The 27,500-nt window shown below is 36.9% G+C and overlaps 1 protein-coding gene and 1 long non-coding RNA gene across 2 annotated transcripts in view; one reads left to right on the top strand and one right to left on the bottom strand.

Annotated features, from left to right (window-relative positions):
- Positions 1-6,933, bottom strand: part of LOC145263783 (uncharacterized) — a 10,143-nt gene extending 3,210 nt beyond the window's left edge. Inside the window, exon 1 of the long non-coding RNA XR_013864599.1 lies at positions 6,469-6,933. This is a non-coding gene — a long non-coding RNA (uncharacterized LOC145263783). The remainder of the gene's footprint in view (positions 1-6,468) is intronic.
- The window catches only part of LOC145263782 (BMP and activin membrane-bound inhibitor homolog), a 150,623-nt gene that overhangs the window by 2,691 nt on the left and 120,432 nt on the right, over positions 1-27,500 (top strand). Inside the window, exon 1 of the mRNA XM_080120836.1 lies at positions 1-1,651. This exon is cut by the window's left edge and continues 2,691 nt beyond it. Coding sequence (XP_079976962.1) covers positions 1,588-1,651 — 64 coding nt within the window. The 5' untranslated portion in view covers positions 1-1,587. The remainder of the gene's footprint in view (positions 1,652-27,500) is intronic.

The following is a 27,500-nucleotide window of genomic DNA, read 5'->3' as shown; positions in this document are numbered from 1 at the left end:
CAGCGAGATAAAATATTAGAAAAAATAAAAAAGAAAAAAAAAGGAGAGAGAGTGAGAACAAGTGCGCGTCTATATTCTCGTCGCACGCTCGTTCTCTGTTTGCTTAAAAAAAAAAAAAAAAAAAAAAAAAAAACAGAAACGGGGAGGTTGGAGGACGCACCCAACCAACCAAACAAACAAACAAACAAACAAATCAAAGACATTGAAATGAAAATGTAGAGACGTCCATTTAGAATATAAAATTTTTTTATTATTATTTATTTTTTTTTTGTTTGTTTGTTTAGCTGAGACTTCGTAGAGTCCCTACTAAACTGACCTCCGCTATTTTTTTTTTCTTATAATTTACACGTCCACCCCTACTTCTTTCTATACCAACCTTGTAAAGCTCGCCTCGTGTTCGTTGATTGGACGAGCCGACAACGAACGAAATTCGACCGGCCATCCACCTCTCCACTGCCGTGTCACCCCCTGCCTCAAAAGGGGTGGGAAAAATAAACTTTTACTTATAGTGAAACTTATACCTCCTAACGGATTACCTTTCTAGTGCGTCTACATTCCTAGATACTTTCCTTCTTTTTTGTTGTGTGAACTCTTTAGTGAGAGTCGCTAGCTGCTTTATCTGTCTTTCTTTAAAGCCGTAAATATGGGAGTTGTAATAACAGTTAAGAACGTAGATTCTTCTTTGCGCTGGAGATAAACGACTCACTGGATACATCGGAGTTAGAAAACAAAAAACAAAAGCCTGATTTTATTTTACTTTATTTTTTATTTTAATATTAAATACTAAAATAATTGTATATTTGCTTTCATGCTGTACGAATATCGCATTTAACAACACGTGATATATATATATATATATATATATATATATATATATATATATAATTTGTTTTTATTTTTTTTATTAACGTTTTTACTTATTTTTTCCGTTTCATTTTTATTTATTTATTCGTTAACGTGTTATCGCTCCGGTGTCTAAACACACACACAAAGCAGATATATAATAAAATAAAAAATCGATTCTTGATAGAAATGCTACGAAAACAAAGACATCTACGTTTATTTATTTTTATTTTCTTATATACATAGTATTAACGCTCACAAAACGTTAAAAAGAAAAGAAAAAAGAAAACCACTGATCGATATGATTTTCAATAAGAAATATCCCCTCTCAACAAACAGTCCGCAAATTTGGCCGACTTGGTTACACTAACATTAAACACGCGCGCACACACGCACAATAACAAAACTATTGTTTTTAAAACGAAATGTCCGTGATCCAATTACTTTTTACGTAAAATGACAAAATAAGATTCATTTTACTTCTCTTAAGAACAACAAGATTGTTGAAATAAATCGAATCTTGTGTTGTGAAAATAGTTTCACGTTTGCTAAAAAAAAAAAAAAAAAAAAATGATTCTCCGACAATTAAAATCGCCTGGATAAATCTGAAGGAATCATAACTTATGGAATAATAGAAAAAAAAAAAAAATAAAATAAAAAAAAAAACAATTTATAAACGCAATATTCATTTTTTTATTTTATTTTTTTTTTAATTTTTTTTTTTTTTTTTTACAATTATTATCCATGGAAAGGAGTCTTGGGATAATTGTACTTTTTTACACATTACAATCGGTGATTTTGATCAAAGGTAAGTGTTTTTTTTTTTTCTTTATCTTTTTCTTACGCTGTTTTGTTTATTGTGACTGAATATTGTCACATGTGGATTTGGATATTTCTCTTTCGTTTCGAATTGACCGGCAGCTTTCTTTAAAAATATTATCTACTACGGCGAAACTTCCTCGCTTATATTGAAGCGGTTAGCTTCCCCCCCTCATAAAAAAATAAAAGAAAAAACAAAAGGCTGGCAAATCTTATCAGCTAGTTATGTCCGATCTTTCGAGCGGTAAAAGTGCTCATTAATTGACCGTGCTTGTTGCCACTGGATAATTTTTATTTTACAAATATGGTAAATGTCCCCCAGCGTATTATAAACACCCCAACCTCGCCATGTTAAGAACGGCTTTCGGAATAAACACCCCTCCAACCGTTCTTAATATGGGGAAGCCGTTCTTAATATGGGGAAGTTTGGGTGTTTAATCTTAATATGGGGAAGTTTGGGTGTTTAATCCGAAAGCCATTCTTAGACGTGTGTGTGTGTATGTCAGCTTATGTCACGGTAACACTATGAGCGAGTTTCTAACAGTATTTTGGGTGCTAAATGCACTAACGCGCTATTTTTTTTTTAAATTGTATTTCAACGTTTAAAGTTTTTTTTTTTAATTGTAAGGTTGAAGTATAGAATAGGTAAAAAAACACCCTCCCCTCCCCATGTTAAGAATGGCTTTTTAAATAATAACGTTATTTACGTCCGGATCACTCTCTGCACTAGTACCGGCCTTTTAAATAATGGTACTTGTACAGTTTAATCAAGACATTAAAAAAAAAAAATGAAAATATCGAAAAAAAGGTTATATTTTACATATTCGTTACGGAACGAAGTTCTCCGAAAAAAAAAATTCATTAATTTCATCAAGTAGTTTTTCATTTTACAGCGAAAAAACTATTTGTTATGATTACAGAGCAAAAGATTCGATTTTTAGGAAAAACTAGTAATAAAGATGGGGAGGGAGTGTCGGCGCTTTAACTGGAGTTATCTTCCCGTGGCGTGTTCAACAAATTTCATAATGGTTGATTCCAACGCGCTCTCATAAAAACGTGTTTTTCTGCTGTAAAAATAGAAACTATTCAATCAAATTAAATGAAATTTTGGGGTTGAATTACTGTACACACAGAATTCGACTTGGCCTTTTGGTCAAGATCAAAGTGTAGTATCTGTTCTTCAGATGCTGCATTGCTGCTGCACTTCCATTTCTTGTTCTCTTTCGGCGGAGGAGAAATCCTTCACGACTGAGACAATTTTGATTTTTGTACCTTTTCTCCACGTTAAAAAACGACCCTGGTGTCTAACTCTGTCCCGTGGGGAGTCATAGTAAATAGGTACTGTTGTACACACAGATTCGAAAAAGTTGTCAAAAAACAAATATATAACAAATGTTATCAAAGACAAGATAAGTTACTTTTCTACCAAACTGGATATATTTTTCGTGTTTTTATTCAATGTAACATGTTTATTCAGCTCGGAAAACATACATTGTTTACCGATGTATTGGAAAATTCAAAATGGCGCCCGATTCTCTCTTTAACACGGTAAGTTCGGGAAAAGGTGTTATAAATAATAAACTAGACAAAATACTATTAAAACCCCACTGAATATATGTCAACCTATGTCACGGTAACATATATTGAGCGAGGTTCTAACAGTATTTTGTCTAGTTTTATATTTATAGCACCTTTTCCCAAACTTACCGTGTTAAAGAGAGTCGGGCGCCATTTTGAATTTTCGAATACATCGGTAAACACAGTATGTTTTTCGAGCTGAATAAACATGTTACATTAAATAAAAACACTTAAAACATATCCAGTTAGGTAGAAAATACAGTTATATTGTCTTTGATAACATTTATTTGTTATATATATATATATTTATTTATTTTTTTTTTTGACAACTTTTTCGAATCTGTGTACAGTAAAACAAACCCCTTGATTTACCTGTACAAGTACCATTAAGGTTATTATTTCAGAACGGATCAATAAGTGCATGAGTACCGTATTTTGTATAGTTTTTTAGGTTGACATTTACGGATATGGTCCCGACGTCCCGAGTTCGGGGTGACGCCGTCTGACGTCAGCGGTGTCGAGCCAGAAAATGACACGTTCATTAAAGTGCCGAGTTGTTAACTTAAGAAAAATAAACACCGCTCCAATAATTAGAATTTTTTAAAAAAATTTAAACAGTTCAAATAATTAGAATTTTTGATAATTCAAGTGGCAGCTGAACTCGTAAAAAAAATAAATAAATAAAACCTGCCTTGCTTTATCGAAATTTGCCTTTATGTGAAAGGCACCCCAACAATAATTTGTTCCTTTTTACTTCTGTCATTTGTCTTTGACAAATGACGCACATAGGTCCTTCTTTTCGCAAAATGTTATTTTCTCGTAAGAAAATTTTTCGCCTCATTGTAAGAACTCCAAAATTGCCTCATGCTTGTCAAATCCATGCTGAAGGAGTTTTAGGGTTAGGGTCATTTTCTGCCTCGACACCTCTTACGTCAGAAGACTTCTCCCAGATCTCAGAACGAGGCGGGACGTCGGGACCATATCCGTAAATGTTAACCATTACCGTGTTCAAGACAGAGAGCGCCATTTAAAATTTTCCAATACATAAAACACTGTTTTTAGAGCTGAATAAACATGTTACATTAAATAAAAACACTAAAAATGTATTCAGTTAGGTAGAAAAGTAACTTATCTTGGCTTTGATAACATTTATTTTATTTTTGTGACAACTTTTTCGAATCTGTGCGTAGTAATACAAATCCGAATTATTTGGTACTCATGGAGTGATGGACTTATTGTAACGTGCTGAAAAAAATGTAGAAAACCATTCTTAACATGGGGAGAATATTTTTTAAAACTAGTCTGTACTTTACCTAATAATACAACCAAATATATATATTTATTTAATTGTACAGAAGTTGAGAAAAACATTGGCACCGTCGGTTTCAAGGCCAACATAAAGGGGACCAGTTATGATAAGACGTAAATGATGTTAGGCTCTCGTCAGCCATGTTGAAAAAAAAATTCAGGCCCGCATTTATTTTTTATAATGTTCATTTTTATTTAACTATAGCTTATTCCTATCTCTGTATATTTTATTGTATTCTAATATGAATTTTCTAATTTTTTAATTTTTTATTTAATGCATTTTTTAAATATGTACTGTTCTGTTTTTGCATAGCACACTTATTGATCCGGGCTATTTTTTACATCGTATTTTCAAGTTTGAAGTTTTGATACATATTTTATTAAATCGGAAGGCTAAAGTACAGAATAGGTACAAAACATTCTCCCCATGTTAAGAATGGCTTTCTAAATAATAACGTTACTGATCAATACATGCACTGCACATAAGCACCCGTTATCTTAGTACAATAGATGAAATTGGGTGGGTTTCTACGAATATTTAATTTTTGAGCGATTATCGAGACTACTCAGATGAACGTCGGCAGTTTTCTCTTGTTCCAACTTAAGGCTCTGAACTACTTTTATTTCAAACCAAATAAGCGCTTTAAAATAAGTTACAACACAAACCGGGTTTGTATTACTGTACAAATAGATTCGAAAAAGTTGTCAAAAAAAAAACACAAAAAAAAACAAAACAAATATATAACAAATAAATGTTATCAAAGGCAAGATAAGTTACCTTTCTACCTAACTGAATGTTTGGGTGTTTTTATTTAATGTAACATGTTTATTCAGCTCGAAAAACAGTGTTTATCGATGTATTCGAAAATTTAAAATGGCAGCCGACTCTCTCTTTGAGGCGGTAAGTTTGGGAAAATGAGTTTTAAATAAAAAAACAGACAAAATACTGTTAGAAACTCGCTCAATATATGTTACCGTGACATAGGCTGACATATATTCGCCGGGTTTTTAACAGTATTTTGACTGTTTTTTTTAATTATTATTTTATTTATAACTCTTTCCCAAACTTAGTCTCCGAGAGAGTCGTCCGCCATTTTGAATTTTCCAATACATTTACATCGGTAAACACTGTTTTTCGAGCTGAATAAACAGGTTGCCTTAAATAAAAACACTAAAAACATATCCAGTTGGGTAGAAAAGTAACGTATCTTGCCTTTGATTACATTTATTTGTTCTATATTTGTTTTGTGACAACTTTTTCGAATCTACGTGTACAGTAAAACAAACCCCATATTTCAATCTCATTGTTTCGGACGAATAACCCCATAACCCTATCATCAATCCTAACTCCTTGTGTCAACGAATTAATAGTTGTGAAATTAAAAATATTATGGCCTACCTAACCTGAAAAAGTTAAACGAGTTGGTTATTTGGGTACTTCTACAGTTTATCGCCTAAATGGGGACGCGATTATATCTCGAGCACATGTTAATTAGAATCAGAGGGAGAAATCGGTATTTTAAACTTCGAAAAAGTTGTCAAAAAAACAAATATATAACAAATAAACGTTATCAAAGGTAAGATAAGTTACTTTTCTACAAAACTGGATATATTTTTTGTTTTTATTCAATGTAACTTATTCAGCTCGAAAAACATACAATGTTTACCGATATGTCGCTTTAAGCAAAAGCGATATAACGTACGTAATTGTCGAAAATAGTAATATATCAAAGAATTATGAAAATTCATCGATTAGAACTGTGTTTTTAGTAAAATAAATGGAAGAAAAAAATCATCGCTATAAGGCAATTATAGTGGTCGCCATTAAAACGTAATCTAAATGTTTCTTTCCGAGTTATATCCTCCGTAGTGTGAACTCTCTATCTTCTATTTTATAACATTAAGAAAATATAATTTTACCTGATTTTCCGTACTGGTTTGTATTACTATACACATGGATTCGACGAAGTTGTCTTGCGTGGAACCTTAATCCATGTAAGAGCGTAAAAAAGGTCAAATTTAGCTTTAGAAAGGCCAAAATTTCAAAACAAGATGGCGGCCTCCGTTGTTGTACATTTAGTCTCACAAAAAAATGTTGAAAAAATAAATTTTTTCGGGTTTTATTTCATCCCTAGGGTCTAATGTGTTTTATATAAAAATAAATTATTTTTTTTAATAAATTTTTGTCCGTCAAATAATTTACGCCGCTGAAATACACATTTGCCAATGTAACTTATGTTGCCTGTGATAATATGTGTTATATTTGCTTTTTGACAATTTTGTCGAATCTGTAGTAAAACAAACCCTAGTTTTTGCCTAAAACGACATATTTGAAAAAAATCGACCTATCTTAATAAGTACTTCCTTTTCCGTCAACGCAGCGGACTTTTTAGTAGGCTATCTAAAAAATTCATTTACCTCCTCCTTATCTGACACGAACTCTGTCTTGGTGTTCATGTCATGGCGGGGGTTCGACTTGACACCCTTTAGGCAACCTAGAGCCTGTAGGTAGGTCACTATTTTAAGGTCCGAAGGCGATTCGAGTTTAAGAGTTAAAGTGTGTCCGATGATCGATAAAACAGATGTTATGATCCGTTTGGGTGGGAATTTGGTAGAATTTGATTATTGAAGTGGATTCAACAAGGACTTGTTTACATTAGACTTGAAAACTACCATACTATAGTCAGCTATAAAATATCCACATGGTATTGTAGCAGTTCTAGGAAATAAAATTTGATCATAGTAAATATTTTCATTTCAATTTAGGCACAGATAGAGAGCAGGGGAAAGTTGTTTGCAGTAGTTAGGTATAGCTAGAGAAGTGTTGGTTGTGAATGCTTTTATAGAGGGAGAGTTGGTGCACGTGTACGAGCGGTACCCCTCTTTATTTTTGATCTTTAGGATCTGTATTCCGTAATGTTTTCACTAGTCGCCATGGTTGTTTTCACGCGCGCATTCAATTGCACCCTTTACAAATATGTATTTCTGAATCCGATACAATTACCGATTCCGATTTTTCATAAATCTCCTTGGGTGTTGAGTTCCATGGCGATCAGCAGAATTATTTAGTAGTCGCTCCCTTAGTCCCCACCCTCAGTCAAAGCTAACACATGCGCACGTAACATATTTTATTTATTTACTTACGTTGCCTTTCGCACTTTTACAAACATTTTTTGGGTTTGTATTACTGTACACATAGATTCGAAAAAGTTGTCAAAAAACAAATATATAACAAATAAATGTTATCAAAGGCAAGATAAGTTACTTTTCTACCAAACTGGATATATTTTTTGTGTTTTTATTCAATGTAGCATGTTTATTCAGCTCAAAAAACATGCAGTGTTTGCCGATGTAATGGAAAATTCAAAATGGCGCCCGACTGCCTCTTTAACACGGTAAGTTTGGGAAAAGATGCTATAAATAATAAACTAGACAAAATACTATTAAAAAAACAACCGTATATGTCAACTTATGTCACGGTGACATATATTGAACGAATTTCTAACAGTATTTTGTCTAGTTTATTATTTATAATACCTTTTCCCAAACTTGCCCTCTCCGAGAGAGAGTCGGCCGCCATTTTGAATTTTCCAATACATCGGTAAACACTGTCAGCTTTTCGAGTTGAATAAACATGTTACATTAAATAAAAACACGAAAAATATATCCACATGCACATAACTTATCTTGCCTTTGATAACATTTATTTGTTCTATATTTGTTTTGTGACAACTTTTCGAATCTGTGTACAGTAATACAAACCCGATAATTTCTCACTTTTACAAACATTTTTAATTTACATGAACGGATAACTTTTTGGTAAATATTTACATTTAGGTCAGGTCCACCTCCACAATTTTCTTTTCAAGTGACGACTTTTATTGATAAATAAATCTACTTCTCTGCAACGGACACTGAACCCCCGCCATTTTTTTAAAAATAGTATTCGTGGATGGGTATGCTGACAACAAATATCAGTTAAATTTTTGCAAATATTTTTTCACCCCCCCCCCCAATGGTGTTTATTCCGAAAGCTGTTAACATGGGGCGGTTTGGGGGTGTTTATAAGGTGGACCTAATCTAAAAAATAAATGAATACCAATTTTTTAAAATTAATATTAAAATAATTTCTGACTTTTGCAAACATTTTTACATGCGCACATAAACAATTTTTTTTTTTTTTTAACTTTTTTTTTTCATTTAAAAATTAGTAAATTTCAGTGAATAGAATAAATCATTTATCATTAGTGTGTGTTCAATGAAACTTTTTCTTCATTACAACAATAATGAACCAATTTAAATCTCCCGGCATGCGTCTAAGGGTTACGAAGTTATCAATAAATGGTTTAGTTACTAAGCCAATGTCAGTAAATACAAAAATGGGGTTTACGTGCGCATGCGTTAGCCTTGATTAAGGGGGAGGACTAAGGGAGCGACTATTAAATTCTGCTGGTCGTCATGGAACTCAACGCCCACGTAGTACCAAAATATTTAACTATAAAGTCCCGGTTTTGGCGTTTATAGGAAAAAATTCCGATGCCAAAAACGATTCCTTTAATTATTTTTTTATATTAGATTTTGTTTAAACAAAATCTGCCACTTCTTGTAGCTTAATAAATATATTTTTTTTAATGACTAGTAAAACTAAAATCTATAGATCACCCCCCCCCACCAACATGTCCGTTTTTACATTTGAGAAAATATATGCACATTTAACCTGTTTTTTACGATAACCGGGAAAAATAGGAACTTTATAGTTAAATATTTAAAGATTTATAGAAAATCGGGGTTTGTATTTACTATGCAGTTAGATTCGAATAAGTTGTCAAAAATAAAACAAAAACAAATATATATAACAAATAAATGTTATCAAAGGCAAGATAAGTTACTTTTCTACCTAACTGGATAGTTTTCTAGTGTTTTTGTTTTTTTTATTAAATTTAATGCAACATGTTTATTCAGCTCGAAAAATATAACGTTTACTGTCATATTGGACAATTTAAAATGGCGCCCGACTCTCTCTCTCTCTCTCTCTCTCTCTCTCTCTCTCTCTCTCTCTTTCACACAAGTTTGGAAAAGGAGTTATAAATAAAAAAAACTAGACAAAATACTGTTAGAAACTCGCTCATGAGTGGGATTTTTAATAGTATTTTATATATATTTTTTAAATTTTTAACTCATTTTCACAAACTTACCGTGTTCAACAGAGAATCCGGCGCCATTTAACATTTTTCAATACATCGGTAAACACTGTTTTTCGAACTGAATAAACATGTTACATTGAATAAATCACTAAAAAAAGTCATCCAGTTAGGTAGAAAAGTAACTTATCTTGCCTTTGATAACATTTATTTGTTATATATTTGTTATTTTGTGGTTTTATTTTTATTTAGTTTATTTTATTTATTTATTTATTTATTTATTTATTTTTTTTGACAACTTTTTCGAATCTGTGTACAGGAATACAAACCCGAAAATCGGAATCGGTAATCGTATCGGAATCTGGAAAAATATTGGAATAGTCTTATTACTAACATATTTATCTGGTTAAAAATAACTAAAGAAAAAATTGGGTTTGTACACAAGTACGAAAAAGTTGTCAATAGCAAATATATAAGAAATGAATGTTATCAAAGGCGAGATAAGTTACTTTCCTACCTAACTGGATAAACTTTTTAGTGTTTTTATTTAATGTAAAATATTTACCCGGTTCGAAAAACTGGTTTGTTTTGCAAATCCAGAGATACGAAAAAGTTGTTTAAAAAAAACAAAAACAAATATGTAATAAATTAATGTTATCAGAAGCAAGAAATTATTTTTCTACATATCTGGATAGGTTTTTTAGTGTTTTTATTTAATAACATGTTTATTCAGTTTGAAAAAAAAAAGTAGTATTGAGCGCTACGGGAGAACAAGAAAATGATCGCGATGCCTCTCTACATCTTTTGAAATCTTGACAATGACTTTAAAATAAGAAATAAAACAAAATAGTGGATAAACCTCGCTAATAACCGCAGAACACTAAGTTTGGTAAAATGAGTAAAAATTAAAAACGATATAAAATACTGTTAAACACCCTACCGAATATATGTCAGCCTATGTCACGGTAACATATTGAGCGAATTTCTAACAGTATTGTGTATAGTTTTTTATTTTTTTTATTTTTAACTAATTTTCGCCAACTTACCGTGTTTAACAGAGTCCGGCGGCCCGGCCGCATTTTAAATTTTCCATTACATAGATAAACACTGTTTTTCGGAACTGAATAAACATGTTACACTAAATAAAAACACTAAAAAGTCATCTAGTTAGATAGAAAAGTAACTTATCCTGCCTTTGATAACATTTATTTGTTATATATTTGTTTTTGGGTTTGTATTACTGTACACATAGATTCGAAAAAGTTGTCAAAAAACAAATATATAACAAATAAATGTTATCAAAGGCAAGATAAGCTACTTTTCTACCTAACTGGATATGTTTTTAGTGTTTTTATTCAATGTAACATGTTTATTCAGCTCGAAAAACAGTGTTTACCGATATATTGGAAAATTTAAAATGGCACCCGAATCTATCTTTAACACGATAAGTTTGGGAAAGGGAGTTAAAAACAAAACTAGACAAAATACTGTTAGAAACTCACTCAATATATGTTACCGTGACATAGGCTGGCATATATTCGATGCGTTTTTAACAGTAATTTGTATTTTTTTTTTTTTTAATACCCCATTTTTAACCCCTCTGGAAAATCGGAAATGATAAAGCTTTCACAATATCCCCACATTAAGGGTATAAAAGTGTTGGGTTATGGGGACAGGAAAACCCAGGGCCGAACTGGAAGTTTGAACCACCGCTCTCTTCCTCACGACAGGGTCCTGGCCTGGATATGACCTTAAACAATATCCGAGGGTGAGGCCCCAGCTTGTGGGATTTGGGGAGTGTGGAGCCACCCTTTAATTACGATTGCTCCCAGGTCGACTCTGACCCGGAGTGGTAGTACCTTTTAGGAATCCTAACTATGGGTTAAAATAGAAACCGACTTGAAAAAAAAAAACATGGTGCTAATGCAGAGAGTGATCCGCGCTATTTTTTAAATCGTTTTTCCAAGTTTAAAGTTTCATGATGTTTTTTATTCAATCGTAAGGTTAAAGTACAGAATAGGTAGAAACCCCCCTCCCCCACCCCATGCTAAGAATGGCTTTTTAAATAATAACGTTATTATTTCAGCAACACGGATCACACTCTGCATGAGTACCAAAAAAAAAAACATTCTATTAAAAACTTCAAAATAACTGCATTTGGCATTAAATAACCTGAAAAAGGGTTGATATACCGTAAAACAACCAACCAAATCCTCACGACAGACAGCCTTCTGTGCGTCCCTAGAAGCGTAGCGTATTTGACCCTTAGATCCGCCCACTTTTCACATTTAGTACTCAAATGGAAATAATGCAGGTGTCTGTCTGCGAACGTTATGCGGAGAACGGGAAAACACGCTCGTATTGAACATCAATTTGTCATCTCATTTTTTTTTCTCTTTCCCCGTAAAATAAAGAACACAAGAAAAAATGGACATTTGAATGTTCCTATTTACTTAATCCCCACGAGGACAGTTAGACACAAGATCGGTTTCTAATGTGGGGAAATCCAGCTCCCCAAAAGGCGCACTCTGGAATGGAACAAAGATAAAAATTGTTTTAGTCATGAAGGATTTCTCCTCCACTGACAGGACAGAAAAGGTGCATCAGAACAGATACTTAACTTTGATCTTGGCCTGAATATTCCTATTCACTTTTTCATTTGGCTGACGTACACAAGTGAGTTCCCCCACAGCGAAATACGCATCGGCTCCGATGTTGTACGTAGCGCGTCCGAGTGAGCGTTTATTATTCTGAAAAAAAAAATGTTTTTGCGTGTGTGGCTTTTTGCTTGAACTTTGCTCTTTTTGGATTATTTTGTTTCTTTTTTATGGATATTTTTAGGAAAATTATTGCAAATCTAGTTTAGGACATGTGGCGATAAACAAAAACCTTTATCTTATACCTACTTGTCACGGAATATCGCCGGTGCTTTTTATTAAATTGTTAGGTTAATAGGTACCCAACACCCTCCCGTTCCCATGTTAAGAATGGCTTTCTTATAATAAACGTTATTATTTCAGCACCTCAATAAGTACCTTTCATTTTCTTTTTGTTTATCGCCACAAGTGCTAATCTGGATTTGCACCAATTTTCCTGTGAATAATTACCTATAACTACAATCTTCAGCCAAAAAATATGCATAAACAAAACATAAAATGGGTTTGTATTACTGTAGACATAAATTCGAAACAGTTGTAAAAACCAAATATATAACAAATGCTATCAAAGGCAAGATAAGCTACTTTTCTACCTAACTGGATATGTTTTTAGTGTTTTTATTTAATGTACCATGTTTATTCAGCTCGAAAAAGTGTTTACCGATGTATTGGAAAATTGAAAATGGCGCCTGACTGTCTTTTCGACACTGTAAGTTTGGGAAAAGGAGTAAAAAAAAAAAAAAAGTAACAAAATACTGTTAAAAACCCACCGAATATACTTCAGCCTATGCCACGGTAACATATATTGAGCGAGTTTTCTAACAGTATCTTGTCTAGGTTTTATAAAAAATATTTAGACTATGTATAGAAAAGTATCCTTTATTAAAAACAGAAATAAGGTAGTTTTGTTTTGTGTTTTTCTTATCGATTCTTATTTTTTTATCAATTAGTTGTCATTTTTTGTTCTTGCAGATTTTTGAATTTTGTTTTCTAATCGATGAGTTTTGTCATTTTTTTCTCGTCGGTCAGGTTTGTCATTTTTTTCTCGTCGGTCAGGTTTGTCATTTTTTCTCGTCGGTCAGGTTTGTCATTTTTTCTCGTCGGTCAGGGTTGTCATTTTTTCTCTCGTCGATAACGTTTGTCATTTTTCTCTCGTCGATAACGTTTGTCATTTTTCTCTCGTCGATAACGTTTGTCATTTTTCTCTCGTCGATAACGTTTGTCATTTTTCTCTCGTCGATAACGTTTGTCATTTTTCTCTCGTCGATAACGTTTGTCATTTTTCTCTCGTCGATAACGTTTGTCATTTTTCTGTCGTCGATAACGTTTGTCATTTTTTTTGTCGTCGATAGCGTTTGTCATTTTTTTGTCGTCGATAGCGTTTGTCATTTTTTTGTCGTCGATAGCGTTTGTCATTTTTTTGTCGTCGATAGCGTTTGTCATTTTTTTTGTCGTCGATAGCGTTTGTCATTTTTTTGTCGTCGATAGCGTTTGTCATTTTTTTGTCGTCGATAGCGTTTGTCATTTTTTTGTCGTCGATAGCGTTTGTCATTTTTTTTTTTTACTCGTCAGGTGTTTGGATATATATATATAATCTCGTTAAGTAGTTTCGTTTCAATCATTTCTTATTTGGGGATTAGAAATATACTAATTTTACGTCCATTGTTTAAACATCTTGATAATAATCAAAATGTTTTCCATGCAATTTTGGATACAATACTTGATTACTGGACATAAATTTAACGTTAATTTATTTCAAGTCCTTAAACCGATCTTGTAGCAATTATGATATTCGAGGTTTATTCCAAAAGTAATGGCTCCTTTTTTTTTTACCTGCCCGAATGGATCAGATCAAAATTAACAATTACAGTATTATGATGACTGAACTTATTCATTTGTCACCTGAGTTTCATCTCCTAGATGTAGATATTGGCGGACTGAAACTCTAACAAAGCAACCGCTGTCGTGAACGATTATCTGAAGCAGAGATGCGCCATTGAATTTCTGTCAAAATTGCATTGAGAATGGTGGAGACCAGCTAAAAAAATAAATTCTGGGATACAAAATAGTCGCCGGGTTTAATGTAACCATCCCCATCTTCGTAGCTCTTCAACTTTTTCAGATAAAATAAATAGAAGGCTTTGCTTTTCGAACGACTCTCCTATATATAAATTTAAGTTCTACACATAGAATGTAAAAAAAAAAAAGCAATAAATAAAAACACTTTTAAAGCTGGCATCAAAATAAGGCACAGCCATTGAACTTAGCTCAATTCTATTGTCGTTTTAATTATAATATAAGGTGCTTCTCCAGAATAAGAACTAAAATCGAAATATTAAATTTCAGAGCTTATTCAGATAAGCACTTATGGCAGCATTTAAAATTAATGGAAATGCAGAAATTCTGTAGAATGTACGTACCAGACACGGGACGAATATCAAAAATGGCACTTCTGCACGACAGCGCCATGAGGCGAATGTGTATTTTAGTTTCAAGAACGGTCGAACGGGGGTCTATAAATTGTATCAGTGATACGATTTATAGACGTATCACTCATTGAAAAAGAAAACAAAAAAAAACAAAGAAAAAACAATATTGTTGAAAACTTCTATAAAATTTTATAAATAAATAAAAAAAACTTCTATATTAAAATTATATTTTGCTTTATTAACAAACCAAAATTATTTGATATTTCTATACAATCTTACTGTGAGAAAAAAAACTATTTGTGTTAATATATATATATATATATATATATATATATATATATATATATATTCTGAATTTAGGAAAACTCGTCCCCTTTCGCTAGGTAGGAAAACTGGTCCCTTATTGAATAAATATCGATTGAAAATACATTTTATGATCGTTCTTGAAGGAGATATTGTTTTTTTTTTAAATAGACTATAGCCCCCATAATATTTTTTATAAATATTTTTACTTGTTTAATGTTTTTTTTTTTTTAAATAAAATCGATTTTCTAAGTGTCCGTTTTCTACCTAACTGGTTAAGTTCTTAGTGGTTTCATTTATTTTAAAGCGTTTATTATGTCTATAAACGAGACCGAATTTTTTTTTTATATTAGTATAAAAAGAATTTACTTATTTACTGTTGTTTATAAAAGGGTAAAATCGATTTTTCTACCTCGCCGACTATGTTGTTTAATTTATTTGGAATCGTTTATTCGGTAAAGAAAAAAAACACAGAAAACAAAAAAACATGTCGAGTGTTACGTGAGAACGAGAAATAATGTCCGGTATATCACATCTTAGGGGTCTTGATAATCGCTAAAAAATAGAAAATTAGAGAAATTACTGGGGGAGATTTGGTTTTGAAAAGAAAATAATAAATTTTAATATTTTTTAAAATATAATTTAGAGAGAGTGTGTGGGTGGGGGGTAAAAACTATATCTCCCTCCGAAAAACAACCAACAAAATATGAAATTAAAAAGATTCTTGATAAACGATAGTGGAGTTTTCAATAAAATTGATTAATAAATTTATTTAGTGATTACCTTTTCTCTTAATGATTGATTTTAGAATTTTGAAGTAAAAATTAAAAAAAATTAAAAATGAGTTAACGAGAGATTGTTAGCACATGGCATCTCTCGCGCCAAAAAAATATTTCGTTTTTAATTTATTAGTTAATTTTTGCAAAATTTGACAGGACGACAGTAAATGTTGATAATTGATAAAATTATAATTTTAAATAACGCATGAGTGCATTTGGTATGAGAGAAAACAAAAACATAACAAAAAACTATCATAATTAAAAAATCAAAACAAAAAAGTAACGAAAAATCGAATCGCTACCTGTCTTTTAATTTTTTGGTTTTGTTTTTATTATTGATTTTATGACTCCAAAAAATATCGTTAAAATAAGACCAAAAAAAAAAAATTTGTAATTAACTTTGTATGGACATAAAAACGCTTTAAAAGAAGTGAAATCACTAAGAACTTAGCCAGTTAGGTAGAAAACGGACACTTAGAAAATCGATTTTATTTAAAAAAAAAAAACATTAAACAAGTAAAAATATTTTTTTTAAATATTATGGGGGGGGGGGCTATAGTCTATTTTAAAAAAACAATATCTCCTTCAAGAACGATCATAAAATGTGTTTTCAATCGATATTTATTCAATAAGGGACCAGTTTTCCTACCTAGCGAAAGGGGACGAGTTTTCCCGGAGACGAGTTTTCCAGGCACCATATATTCTTAAACCTCTATAAATGTTTCATGTTTTTGAACTTATATTTTGATATTTTTTATACAATCTTATTGTGAAACAAATAAATATGTTGCTACATTTTATACAATCATACAGGAAAAACAAATAATTCTAAAAAAAAAAATCTATAAATGTTTAATGCTTTTAACATTTGTTTTATTTTCACTTATAAATCATTCATTTAAAAATATTAAAACATGAAAATTATATTTTTCACACAAATGTTTCGCTTTTTCTATATTTTTGTGTTATTTCGTTATTATATATTTTTTTTGCGTTCTCTGAGACACTTGTTTAAAGTTGAGGTTCACAGAACGGCCGGTAGAGGGCATTTCTCATTCAAAGAACAGGAGTCAATAACTCGTCTCATTTGCCTCATGACACTGTCATGCACTGCAGAAGTGTAGAAAAAAAATTGGTACTCGTGCACTTTTGCAACCGTGCTGAAATGTTATTTTTAAAGCCATTCTTAACATGAGGAGGGCGTTTTGTAACTATTCTGTGCTTCCCCCTTACAATGTAATAATAAAGGAAAATATTGTAAACATTTAACCTGGAAAATTATTTAAGAATAACGCGATGGCAAAAGTTCACATGCACCAAAAATTAAAAAGAAAATCACGTAATTTGATCAAGAATTAAAAAAAAAAAAAATATTCAAGAAAATCAAATTTTACTGTTTCGACGAGGATGAAAGCATCAACGAATCCGCACTTCTGCAGTATTCGAGCGAGCGCAGTTAGGGGGAGATAAATACAATTTCTTTTTGGTCAAACTTACCGTGTCAAAGACTCGGGCGCCATTTTAAATGTTCCACTACATCGGCAAACACTGCATGTTTTTCCAGCTGAATAAACATGTTACATGAAATAAAAACACAGCAAAATTATCCAGTTTGGTAGAAAAGTGACTTATCTTGCCTTTGATAACATTTATTTGTTACATATTTATGTTCTGACAACTTTTTCGAATCTGTTTACAATAATACAAACCCCTAAGTTCAGCAATTGTTCCCCCCTCCCCATTTAGCCCCAAAAGTCCCCAGGGGATGTCAAATCCTAGCGAAAATGAACAAACTGCGCAGTTATAGGCCTTAACGCATGTAAATTTGAGTTCTGCACTACGCAAAAGAAAAAAAATGACTAAATCCATCATTTGCTCCCCTCCATTTAGCCCAAAAGTCCTCAAGGCCTTAACATCTAAATTTAAGTTCAGCACCATGCAAAACTGCTAAATAGACATACACAGAAAATTTTGGACAAATATGGTAAAACACCAGGAACAACAATGAGAGTGACCTTCCTTTGTATTGTTTTTTTTTATCATTATAATACATGATTGTTGGAATGTGAAAACATGAGATATACGGAATAGATATATTAGATATTAAAAAGTGAAAAAAAAAAATCCTAATGTCTTAAGAACAATCGTACGCAAATATCTTTGATCTTAGCTTCTTTAAACTAAAATAATGGTATAAATTTATTTCTCAACTTTCTCGTTATCCGATATATATATAAAAGATGATGGGCTCTCCCGGTCGATTTCGACGTATGAGCTTCTGGCACAAAAACTAAATTGCTCGGAAATCCACACAGATGACTTATTTATAGTGAAGTCTTTGTGTAGAACCAACCACACTTTTACGTATTACTGCTAACCTTTTGTCGGTGCAGCTGACTTCCACAGGACAGAGTATACAGTAGACCGCAGGTTTTGCATGAGTTTAATGATATATTTTACTCTTAATTCTTTTTTAAGGAATTTAACGTTACGTTTTATACTTACGGTATGTCTGTTTATAATAAATAAGAATTCTGCTGCATTAATTAAAATATAGGATGCATCCTTATTTTACGATCCGGCAACCTGCTAGCATGTGTGTGTGTGTAATATATATATATATATATATATATATATATATATATATATATACTGAGGATTAAAAAGCTACCGTAGAAACAACAAACGGCTAATTCTCTGCTCCAACAACAAGATGAAGTTTTCCTTCGAAATATATTTATGTACTTTAACATAAATTTTAAACAAAATAAATATGTTTATTTTGTAACAATGCGTTGTTTTGGCTTAAAACGTATTATATACGTATCTTATTTAATTCGAATTCAACCAGCGCTTCTAAGGAACAAAATCTTAGTCATATATATATATATATATATATAATATATATATATATATATATATATATGACTACTTCATTTAATCACATAACTTAATATACAAAAGTATAAATTTATGTGTAAACTTTAAGTATTTACTTCAACAATGCTCAATACGTAGGTAGAGCTAGGGAGTAAGTTATAAAACATACATGGCAATTAAGCTACATAGAATATTCCGCGTGTCATCTACGCTAGGATTCATAGCATACACAAATTGGGTGAACCGCAGGTCAACTGGGTGCGGTGGAAACTAGAAAGCTGATTGGCTGACTAAAAACTTAATAGAATGTGCGTATATAAAAACGCGAGACAGCCTCGCATAAGCCTGATAAATCCTAGCGTGAATGAAACGCGGAATAATCTGTGTAGCTTAATTGCCATATATATTTTTATAACTTACTAATATATATATATATAAATTTCTAGCATTTCATCCCGGCGTTGCCCCGGTGTTTGGAGGTGCATGTTGAGCAAAGGAAAAAAGCGGTCAATATTTTTTAATTTGACCCCTATTATGACCCCCTTAACATTTATTGTTTTGGGCTCAAGTCCAGTTCTTAAGGTAGATCCCTGTTCAAGGAATCTATATCTAAAATTTCAAGTGTTTAGACACAAAATTAGCGGAGGAGTTTGGTGGAGTTCTTAAAGGTAAAATCGTTGAACTTTGACCCCTTAACAGCCAAATTTCTGTCCGAAAACGGATTACAAAGACTTTCCCAAATCTCAGTACCCTGTCTATCAAATTTCAAGTCTGTAGACTGAAAATTGACAGAGTTATTGCGTAGAAAAATGTACAGACACGTTCACTTATATTACAAAAAGAGATAGCTGAAATAAGCGGTTCAGTGATTATTAACTAAAACAATTCTATAGCTTTAAGTTTTCGGCGTAATTAATGTTCCTGAAATAATAACAGCTTTCGGACGAAAATATCTAGTTATCATTTTTATGATTATCAATCATCAACAGATAATAAATTGTGAAATAGATTCATATAGAAGCAATTAAAATCAATTACCGTGACGTAAATAATAAAAAGTGGTGTTTTAGTTTATTTTTTTATTTTTTATTTTTTTTGTAAATTCGCATATGCGTTGCTTTTGATTGCTTATCGTATTATAAATATGTATTGTGTGCATATATATATATATATATATATATATATATGCTAGCACGGACACAAGACGTCACCCGGGGTCGAATTATGACTTTTTCTTTTCTTTTTTATTATACTTCTATATTTTTCTTGCCAGAATCGGTGAAATCGTCCATTTTTCAATCGCATAGATTGTCTGCTCTAGTTGGGCACCCATCGCTCTGCATCGGGAGGTAGCTTTACCTGCCTCTCGCAGTGACTTAATCCACAACACATTGTAGTGCAGATTGCATTGTAGAAAATCTACTGTTGATGTTCATGAAATTATTTTTTTTATAGATAATTACTTCACTTAAAGTTTAAAAAAAGCAAATGTCAAGTATCAAACTCTAAACAGAAACATTCATTTCGAACGCGTCACTGTCATATCCAAGAACCTGCGTTTGATATATGCCGGGCATTTTGGCTTGTGTAGTAATAATCCTTCTCAAATGCACTTGTGATGTTAACCTGTAATATACTTTATACAAAATCGCATGTTCCTTCTTTCGTAGGATTTTTTTTTCGGTTATCGGTACTTATTGAAGATATTCTGAAACAAAACAGAAGAACACTGCCAGATACATAAAGTATATTTGTGTGAAATATAAAATCGGACCAGCCGTTGGAGAGTCAATAGAGGAAGAACTCACCTGCACACAAAATGTTCCTTTTATATAACATAATATAACATAGATAACTAGCAGGACCTGTGGAAATGCAACATCGGACTCTTTCATATTTAATATATTGATGGTGACATCCTGTGGATGGTGAGCGCAAACGGAAACACCCTGATATTATTGTACCTATTTACTATGCCTCCCCACGGGACAGAGTTAGACACCAGGGTCGTTTTTTAACGTGGAGAAAAGGTACAAAAATCAAAATTGTCTCAGTCGTGAAGGATTTCTCCTCCGCCGAAAGAGAACAAGAAAATGAAGTGCAGCATCTGAAGAACAGATGGTATTTATTTGCTCCCCCACCGAGCAAATTAGGCACAAGGCCAATTTTTAATGTGAGGAGTGAAGGGAGGGGGAAGGGAAAAAGGGAACCAGCTCCCGAGAGGTGGGAAATGAGAGCTGGTTAAAGGTCAGGCATGTGGGGTTGCCCCCACATCTGGTCTTTGCTAGTCATAGCTTGCAGTATCTGCCGGAACAGATACTACACTTTGAGATATTAAATCTTTTATTCATGTTAAAAAATACATTCAAAATTAACGTTGAACAAAAAACTTAGGCACATGGCCAACTCAAAAGGGGGGAATTTTGGGGGTCGTTGGTCATCCTTGTCACTCCAGAACTAAACAAAGTCAAAAGTTTCTCCCAGCTAGTATCTTCTTTCACCATAATACCGCATTCACCCTTTCATATTGGGGGACGTCCTAGTAACTCCCAATTTTTAAAACATTTTTTATTTACGTGTAAAAACAAAAGATAACAATAAAATGTTAACAATAAATCATTTGTGTCGAGGGCGGGGGGAAGAAAAAACAAAAGGTGATTAGTAGGACCCTCCCAACCCCGTCTAGTTGATAGACTGCCCGTTCCACTAGGTTTGTAAAAGTAACCTCGCTTCTGCGGGTCAGTCTCTAGGTGGGGATGCCCTCTAGATGGGGGTGAATGGAGAAAAGAAAATTTTTGTGGGTAAGGGATGGAGGTTAGTTTGTATGTCTTTTTCTCCAAGATGGGTAAAATTTAGAGGAAGGGGTGAAAACAAAAATTGCAGGTAAGAGGGGATGGGGATCTTGGAGGCTTCCTAATCGGGGAGGGATGGAACACACACTCAGCTAGCTGAGAGACTACCTGTTTAATTTTACTTTACAGAACTGCGCGTTCCACACCTAGGCGGGGAACACGTATTCAAATTTGGCTCCTCTTCGTACACACAGACTTGCCACATGTATCCATCTTCTGTCAAATGCCACGCGATGCAGCCTTCTTCTATCACATCTGATCTTCACCCGTAGTTGGTGTTTAAAGAACGCGATCAGATCTTGATCAGAAAAAGACAACACCCCCCCGGCAACCTTGCAGACGTGACGTTCAAATCACCATTCTCGCCACGGCCAGGATCGTAACGTAGACCATTTGTCTTTCGCGGTCCCACGGCGGCCTCACGTTGTCCACAACATTGGATACAGTAATTGGGCGAGGATGCTCAGGATCGATGCGAGCCGTCACTCCGCTGACATACGACCAGTACTGGCGGAGTTCGCGGCAATCGAAGAAAGCGTGATCTGTAGCCGTTGTCCCACAACGGGGACAATCAGGTGACTCCAAAAACCCGGAACTGCATTGTATGTTGTTGAGTGGAAGTGCATTTCGGGCCAATCGCCAGGTCAGAGAGAACTCCGGATTGTTCAGATGACTCGAACCTGGCGCCCAGCCCCACGCGGAGCGGATCTCACTCTGCTGCCACCCCAAACGCGCGCATAGCGGGTCGTCAGCGGCCCCCTTCACTAGATCCCTGTGGAGTTCCCTACGGGTAGCAGTCACAAGGTCACTGGACCTTGGTAGTCGTTTTAGCGCGGCTCGGCATTCTTTCATGTAGGCAGATTCTCCCCGCGGCCTGCGACGGCTCTCGATGAAAGGGTCGAGAACGAGGTCGGGGAAGGCGGCAGTAACCACGGGGTGCCACGGTTGGTCATCCTGCATATAGTGGCTCAGGAAGGCCAGCCTCTCAGCATCTCGATGACACTTCAAGTCCGGCATTCCCAAGCCTCCCTCACACGGACGTTGAATACAGACCTGTCTGCTCACCCAGTGTCTTCCTCTGTCCCAAAGGAGCGAGGACAAGAGTTCGACAAGAGCTTTTAGGTGTTGTGCAGGCAGGGGAAGTACGGCCAGTTGTTAAAGGATGAGAGGAAAGACGTAAGTGGCGCACGCCTCAGCTCTACCCTTTAAGGAAAGTTTCCTAGGAAGCCACGAATTGACTGCAGCCTCCACCTTTGACCGTACCTCCAACCAATTCTTGTCAAGCTGGAGACCCGGTCCGAACCACACGCCGAGGATCCGGACCGGCCCATCTGTCCAGCTGAAGGGCGCAGGGAGGTTTGCGTTGCCACTCCATGCGCCCAACCGCAGTCCTACCGACTTGTTGCGGTTTATCTTGGCCCCCGTGATTCTTTCGTACAATGTGAGTGCCTCCGACACGACCTCAATGTCTCTAAAGCCCGACACGAAGACCGTGACATCATCGGCGAACGCGGATACCTTGGCAGCTGAGCCGCCAGGCAGAGCCATTCCGCGCAGGGCCGAATTTGCCTCCCCATGTCTCAGCTTGCGGAGAAGAGGCTCCAAAGCCAGGACATAAAGCAGGGGCGACAGTGGACAACCCTGACGAACCGACCGAGAGATAACAAAGGGTTTCGAGCGCTTTCCGTTCACTTGCACGACAGCCATGGGCTGTCGATACATTATGGAGATCCACTTGCAAAAGTCCGGTTTAAAACCGGCGGCCTCTAAGACAGATGCCAGGAAACGATGGTCGACCCTATCGAAAGCTTTGGACCGATCTAAGTTTATCAGCGCGGCTTCCGTGTCGTCATCTATTCCCCCCTCTAGGATCGTGCGGATCAGGTGCAAGTTGTTCTGAATCGATCTCCCCTTCACAGCGTAGTTCTGTTCCGGTTCAACCAACTCGTCGATAACAACCTGCAGCCGATTCGACAGGACCTTGGCCAAAATCTTCAACTCTGTGTTTAGCAGAGTTATGGGCCTGTAGTCGTCTAATTCTTCCCCTCCATGCCCGTCACCTTTCTTCAGCAATGTGATCACTCCCTTGGTCACCTACCCTGGGATGGATCCCTGAGCAAACCAATGGTTGAACATATCCGTCAGAAGAGGCAGAAACATGGGCGACAGCCTCAAGTACAGTTCGTATGGCAGACCAAGTCCTGGCGATTTGTCACAGCTGACCTGCTTCAGCGCAGTAAAGACCTCCCGCTCCGTCACCCGGCCCTCGCAACTAGCCGCTCTAGCCGCCTCGAGGCGGGGAGAGTCGGCCAAATAGTCGCTAAACTCAAGGACCGGAAGATCGGGCTGCTGCGTAAAACGCTCCTCGAAATGTTCTCGAAACCCCTCGCAGATCTCCCGAGTCGATTCCAGGGTGCATCCATTTGGATGTTTGATTTTCGCAATGTATTTGTCCGAGCCACGCCTAGAAACCTCACGGCGCACGTCTGCATCAGAATTGACTGCTTCGTTGCCTATCTTTCTAAGCCTAGCTCTAACTACTTGGCCTTCGTAACGCTCGCTAGTCTCGCGTAGAAGGTCCTGCTTAGCTAGTTCCTGACTAACCCTATCACCCTCCCCCGTAGCCTGGGCTAGTTTCTGACTTAGGCCTATTTCCTAGCTTCAGCCGGGCCATAACTAATTTATGGTCCGTCTGGCCTAGCCAAGTGAACGTGGGACAAGATAAGAAGTCTACTTCGCCTCTCCTAACTAACATCCTGTCCAAATACGTATTTGGATAGGAGGAAACGCTTTTGGTCCACGTCCACATCTCCCGCCCCGGATGCTCGAACCGAAACCTGTCGACCAGACCGCATCTAGCCATCAGATCAGCTAGGCTGGACTCGCACCTCTCCGATCCTCTAGCTCCGCCTCCTACCTTATCTATGTTGGGGTCTAAGATGGCATTCCAATCCCCCATTAGCACTACCCGCTTCCGACAATCTATAAACGCGTCAAGCTGACTGAAGAATGAGACCCTCTCACGAGCGGTGCTGGGCGCATGAACCGCAATCACCCGAAACACAGAATCTTTTACGGCAACATCGGCCACAACCAGCCTACCCACCGCATCTCTATGGACAACGTCGACCGTCGCCGACAGGGTACGTTTAACCAGCACGGAAACTCCCTTCCCCCGCGGGCTGCCATATGCTGAGAAAACCTCAAAGTCTCAGGCCAGCACCTGACAGTCCACAGAGGAAACGAAATGCGTCTCCTGAATCGCAGCAACATCCACTCCCAGGGACAAGAGGTCGTGCCGGAGGCGAGCCGCCCGGCCCGATGATCTCAAGCCCCTCGCATTCAGACTAGCCAAATTCAAAGCCATGGTACCTACCTTAAGGTGTGTTACACTCAGCTCCGAAGTCAGTCAGGGAAAGGACACCGACGTTGTGTGCAATGCTCAAGGTGGTCAGGTTTTTCATGTCCTGACCTTCTCTCACAATGCCGCCGACATCCAAAGGGTAAGTCAATTTAAGGGCCCTATAGAGTGACGGATGGACCAACACTGGGACCCTTCCCTTGCATTGTTTTGCGAGTTCCTCAAGGGAAGGGTCATTTTTCCTAATCAGTTCAATTCCCGGACCAGCCCCTTCAGCGGCTTCCAGCATTGTCCACACGTTGGTTTTGCAGGCCTCAGGAAGCCTGACGAAAGTTGTTAGCTGTGGGGCGTCCGGGAAATTAGAGGGGACATTAACGTCTTTTCCCCCTATCTGTTGGCAGTCCAGCAGAGGTTTTAAATTTTTTCTCTGCCGGTGTGGTAAGCCCATTGCCACAGACAGGGGGTCTACAAAACAAAGTTCCTCTCTCGTTTCAAGGGCTAGAGTCCCTGTTGGAGTGAGTCCGTAAGTGGGAGAATCTGAAGGGTCTCTCCCCCTCCCGGGTTCATTCTTTTCTTTCTGGGATGGCGGCTCAATTTGCATTGGTGTGGGGACGAGTGTCTGTCTGGTGTCTGGTGTTGGTGCGGTGTCTGGTGTTGGTGTGGTGTCTGGTGTTGGTGCGGTGTCTGGTGTTGGTGCGGTGTCTGGTGTTGGTGTTGGTGCAGTTTCTGGTGTTGGTGCAGTGTCTGGTGTTGGTGCGGTGTCTGATGTTGGTGTTGGTGTTAGTGCGGTGTCTAGTGTTGGTGCAGTATGTGGTATGGGAGTGGAAGTGGGTTGTGTTGTTGTTAGAGGTGGTGTATGCTCACAGGGAGTGGGGGCTGCCTTTTCTTCCCCTTTCCTTTTCTTTTTATTCTTTTGAATGAACCGGGGAGTGGTGAGGTTGAGTTCCTCTCCCTCTCACTAGCAGATTCATCCTCAGAGGAGCAGTGTTTTCCTCGCTTGATCCCCCGTCTTAATTGGTGTGGGGACCGTTGGTTGTTGCTGCTCCTCTAATTGTTGTTTCTCCGGTTGGTGCTGTATCTTTTCTGGTTGCTGCAGCCGTTTTTGTTGCTGCTGCTGCTGTTCTGGCTGTTGCTGCTGCTGCTGTTTTTGTTGTTGCCGCTGTTTTCGTGGCATTGGTTGTGGCATTGGCCGCGGCAGCTGATGTTGTAGCTGCGGCTGGTTCAACGGCTGGTTTGGCTGCTGCTGCTGTGTCTGCTGCCATGGCTGTTGCTGCGGCTGTTGTGGAGGCTGCTGTTGTTGTTGCTGCCTCAGTTGTTGGGTTGGTTGTGGGACGGTGGCAGATGGGATTGTGGGCTTCCGTTTCTGCCTCATTACCGTGATCCATTCCTCCCCTTTGGCCTCCTGCACAGTTTTGGGTTTCCTCGGTGCTGGGGTTGGTGCTCCAGTTGCAGGAGTTGTGACAGCCTGTTTGGACACTGGTGCTGTCTCAGAGGTTGGGACCGCCTTTAGTGTCACTTGAGTAGGAGTTGACCTTTGAGGGCAGCTCTTGGCCATGTGACCCTGTTTTTGGCAGAACCAGCAGTGCGGACGACGCCCCTCCACTACTACTGTCATAGTTACCTCCTTAAATGTCAGCTGTGCTGGTATCGCCTGGAAGCCTTCTTTCTTTAGCCTCATGGCCACAGTGTAGCTGCCCAAGTGCATGCCGGTTTTCGACCGCACTGGGGTTATTTTTTCCACCTCGCCGAACTGTGTGAAGAAGGATCCCAGGATTTCTGCTGATATTTGCATAGGTACATTGAATACCTGCACCCGGGTCCTTGTCCTGCCCTGGTATTCGGGCTTTAGTTTTATTCTCCCATACTTAATTTCCTGTAGGGAGAGTCTCTCCGCATCTTCCTTGGTGGGTAGGAGGATGTCCCACATGGCGTAGCTCCTCTGGTACAGGTATAATACCGGGATGTTTAGCTTGTGTAGGAGCCCTGCCATGTCTTCCTTTTTCATCCCTAGGAGGCGGTTTTCCGGCATATCCGAGATGATGAGGGAGAGCACTCTGTCTTCGATTGCCTCCCAAGCGCCTGGCACTGGTTTAATTTCTGCCCCCTCTATGTATTGTCTGTACTTGATCAAGTACAAGTCTCTATACTCTTGAGGGGACAGTTGCTTCTCTACAGTCTTCCCCCATGCCGACCCTCTTGTTGGTGCTGGATCTTTGGTGAGGTTGGACTGTTTTTGCTGTTCCTTGGCGGAAGGGTTGCTATTTTGAGGGGCATTTCCCTTTCCGCTTTCCTTTGGGACCGACTCTCCCTGCTCTATACTACTTCCAGGAAATACTTCCCTTTTTGGGGAGTCGGCCTCCTGGGGAGCATTGTCCTCTTTATTGTCCTTGGGAGCTTTTGCCCCTTTTGTTTTGGGGGGGGGGGTCTAGGCTGTATGCCCCCTCGTTTTCTTGATTTGCTCCCCTTTTGGGGCAGTAGCCCTCCTGGGGAGCACTGTCTCTCTTATCGTCCTTTGGGGCTACTGCCTCTTGATTTTTGTTGTCAGAGCGG

This window comes from Euprymna scolopes, chromosome 39 (genome assembly GCF_053919585.1).
Source record: "Euprymna scolopes isolate OS-2025 chromosome 39, ASM5391958v1, whole genome shotgun sequence".
Classification (NCBI taxonomy): domain Eukaryota; kingdom Metazoa; phylum Mollusca; class Cephalopoda; order Sepiida; family Sepiolidae; genus Euprymna; species Euprymna scolopes.
Note: the sequence above shows the minus strand (reverse complement) of the source record. Positions and strands in the feature narration are given on the sequence as shown.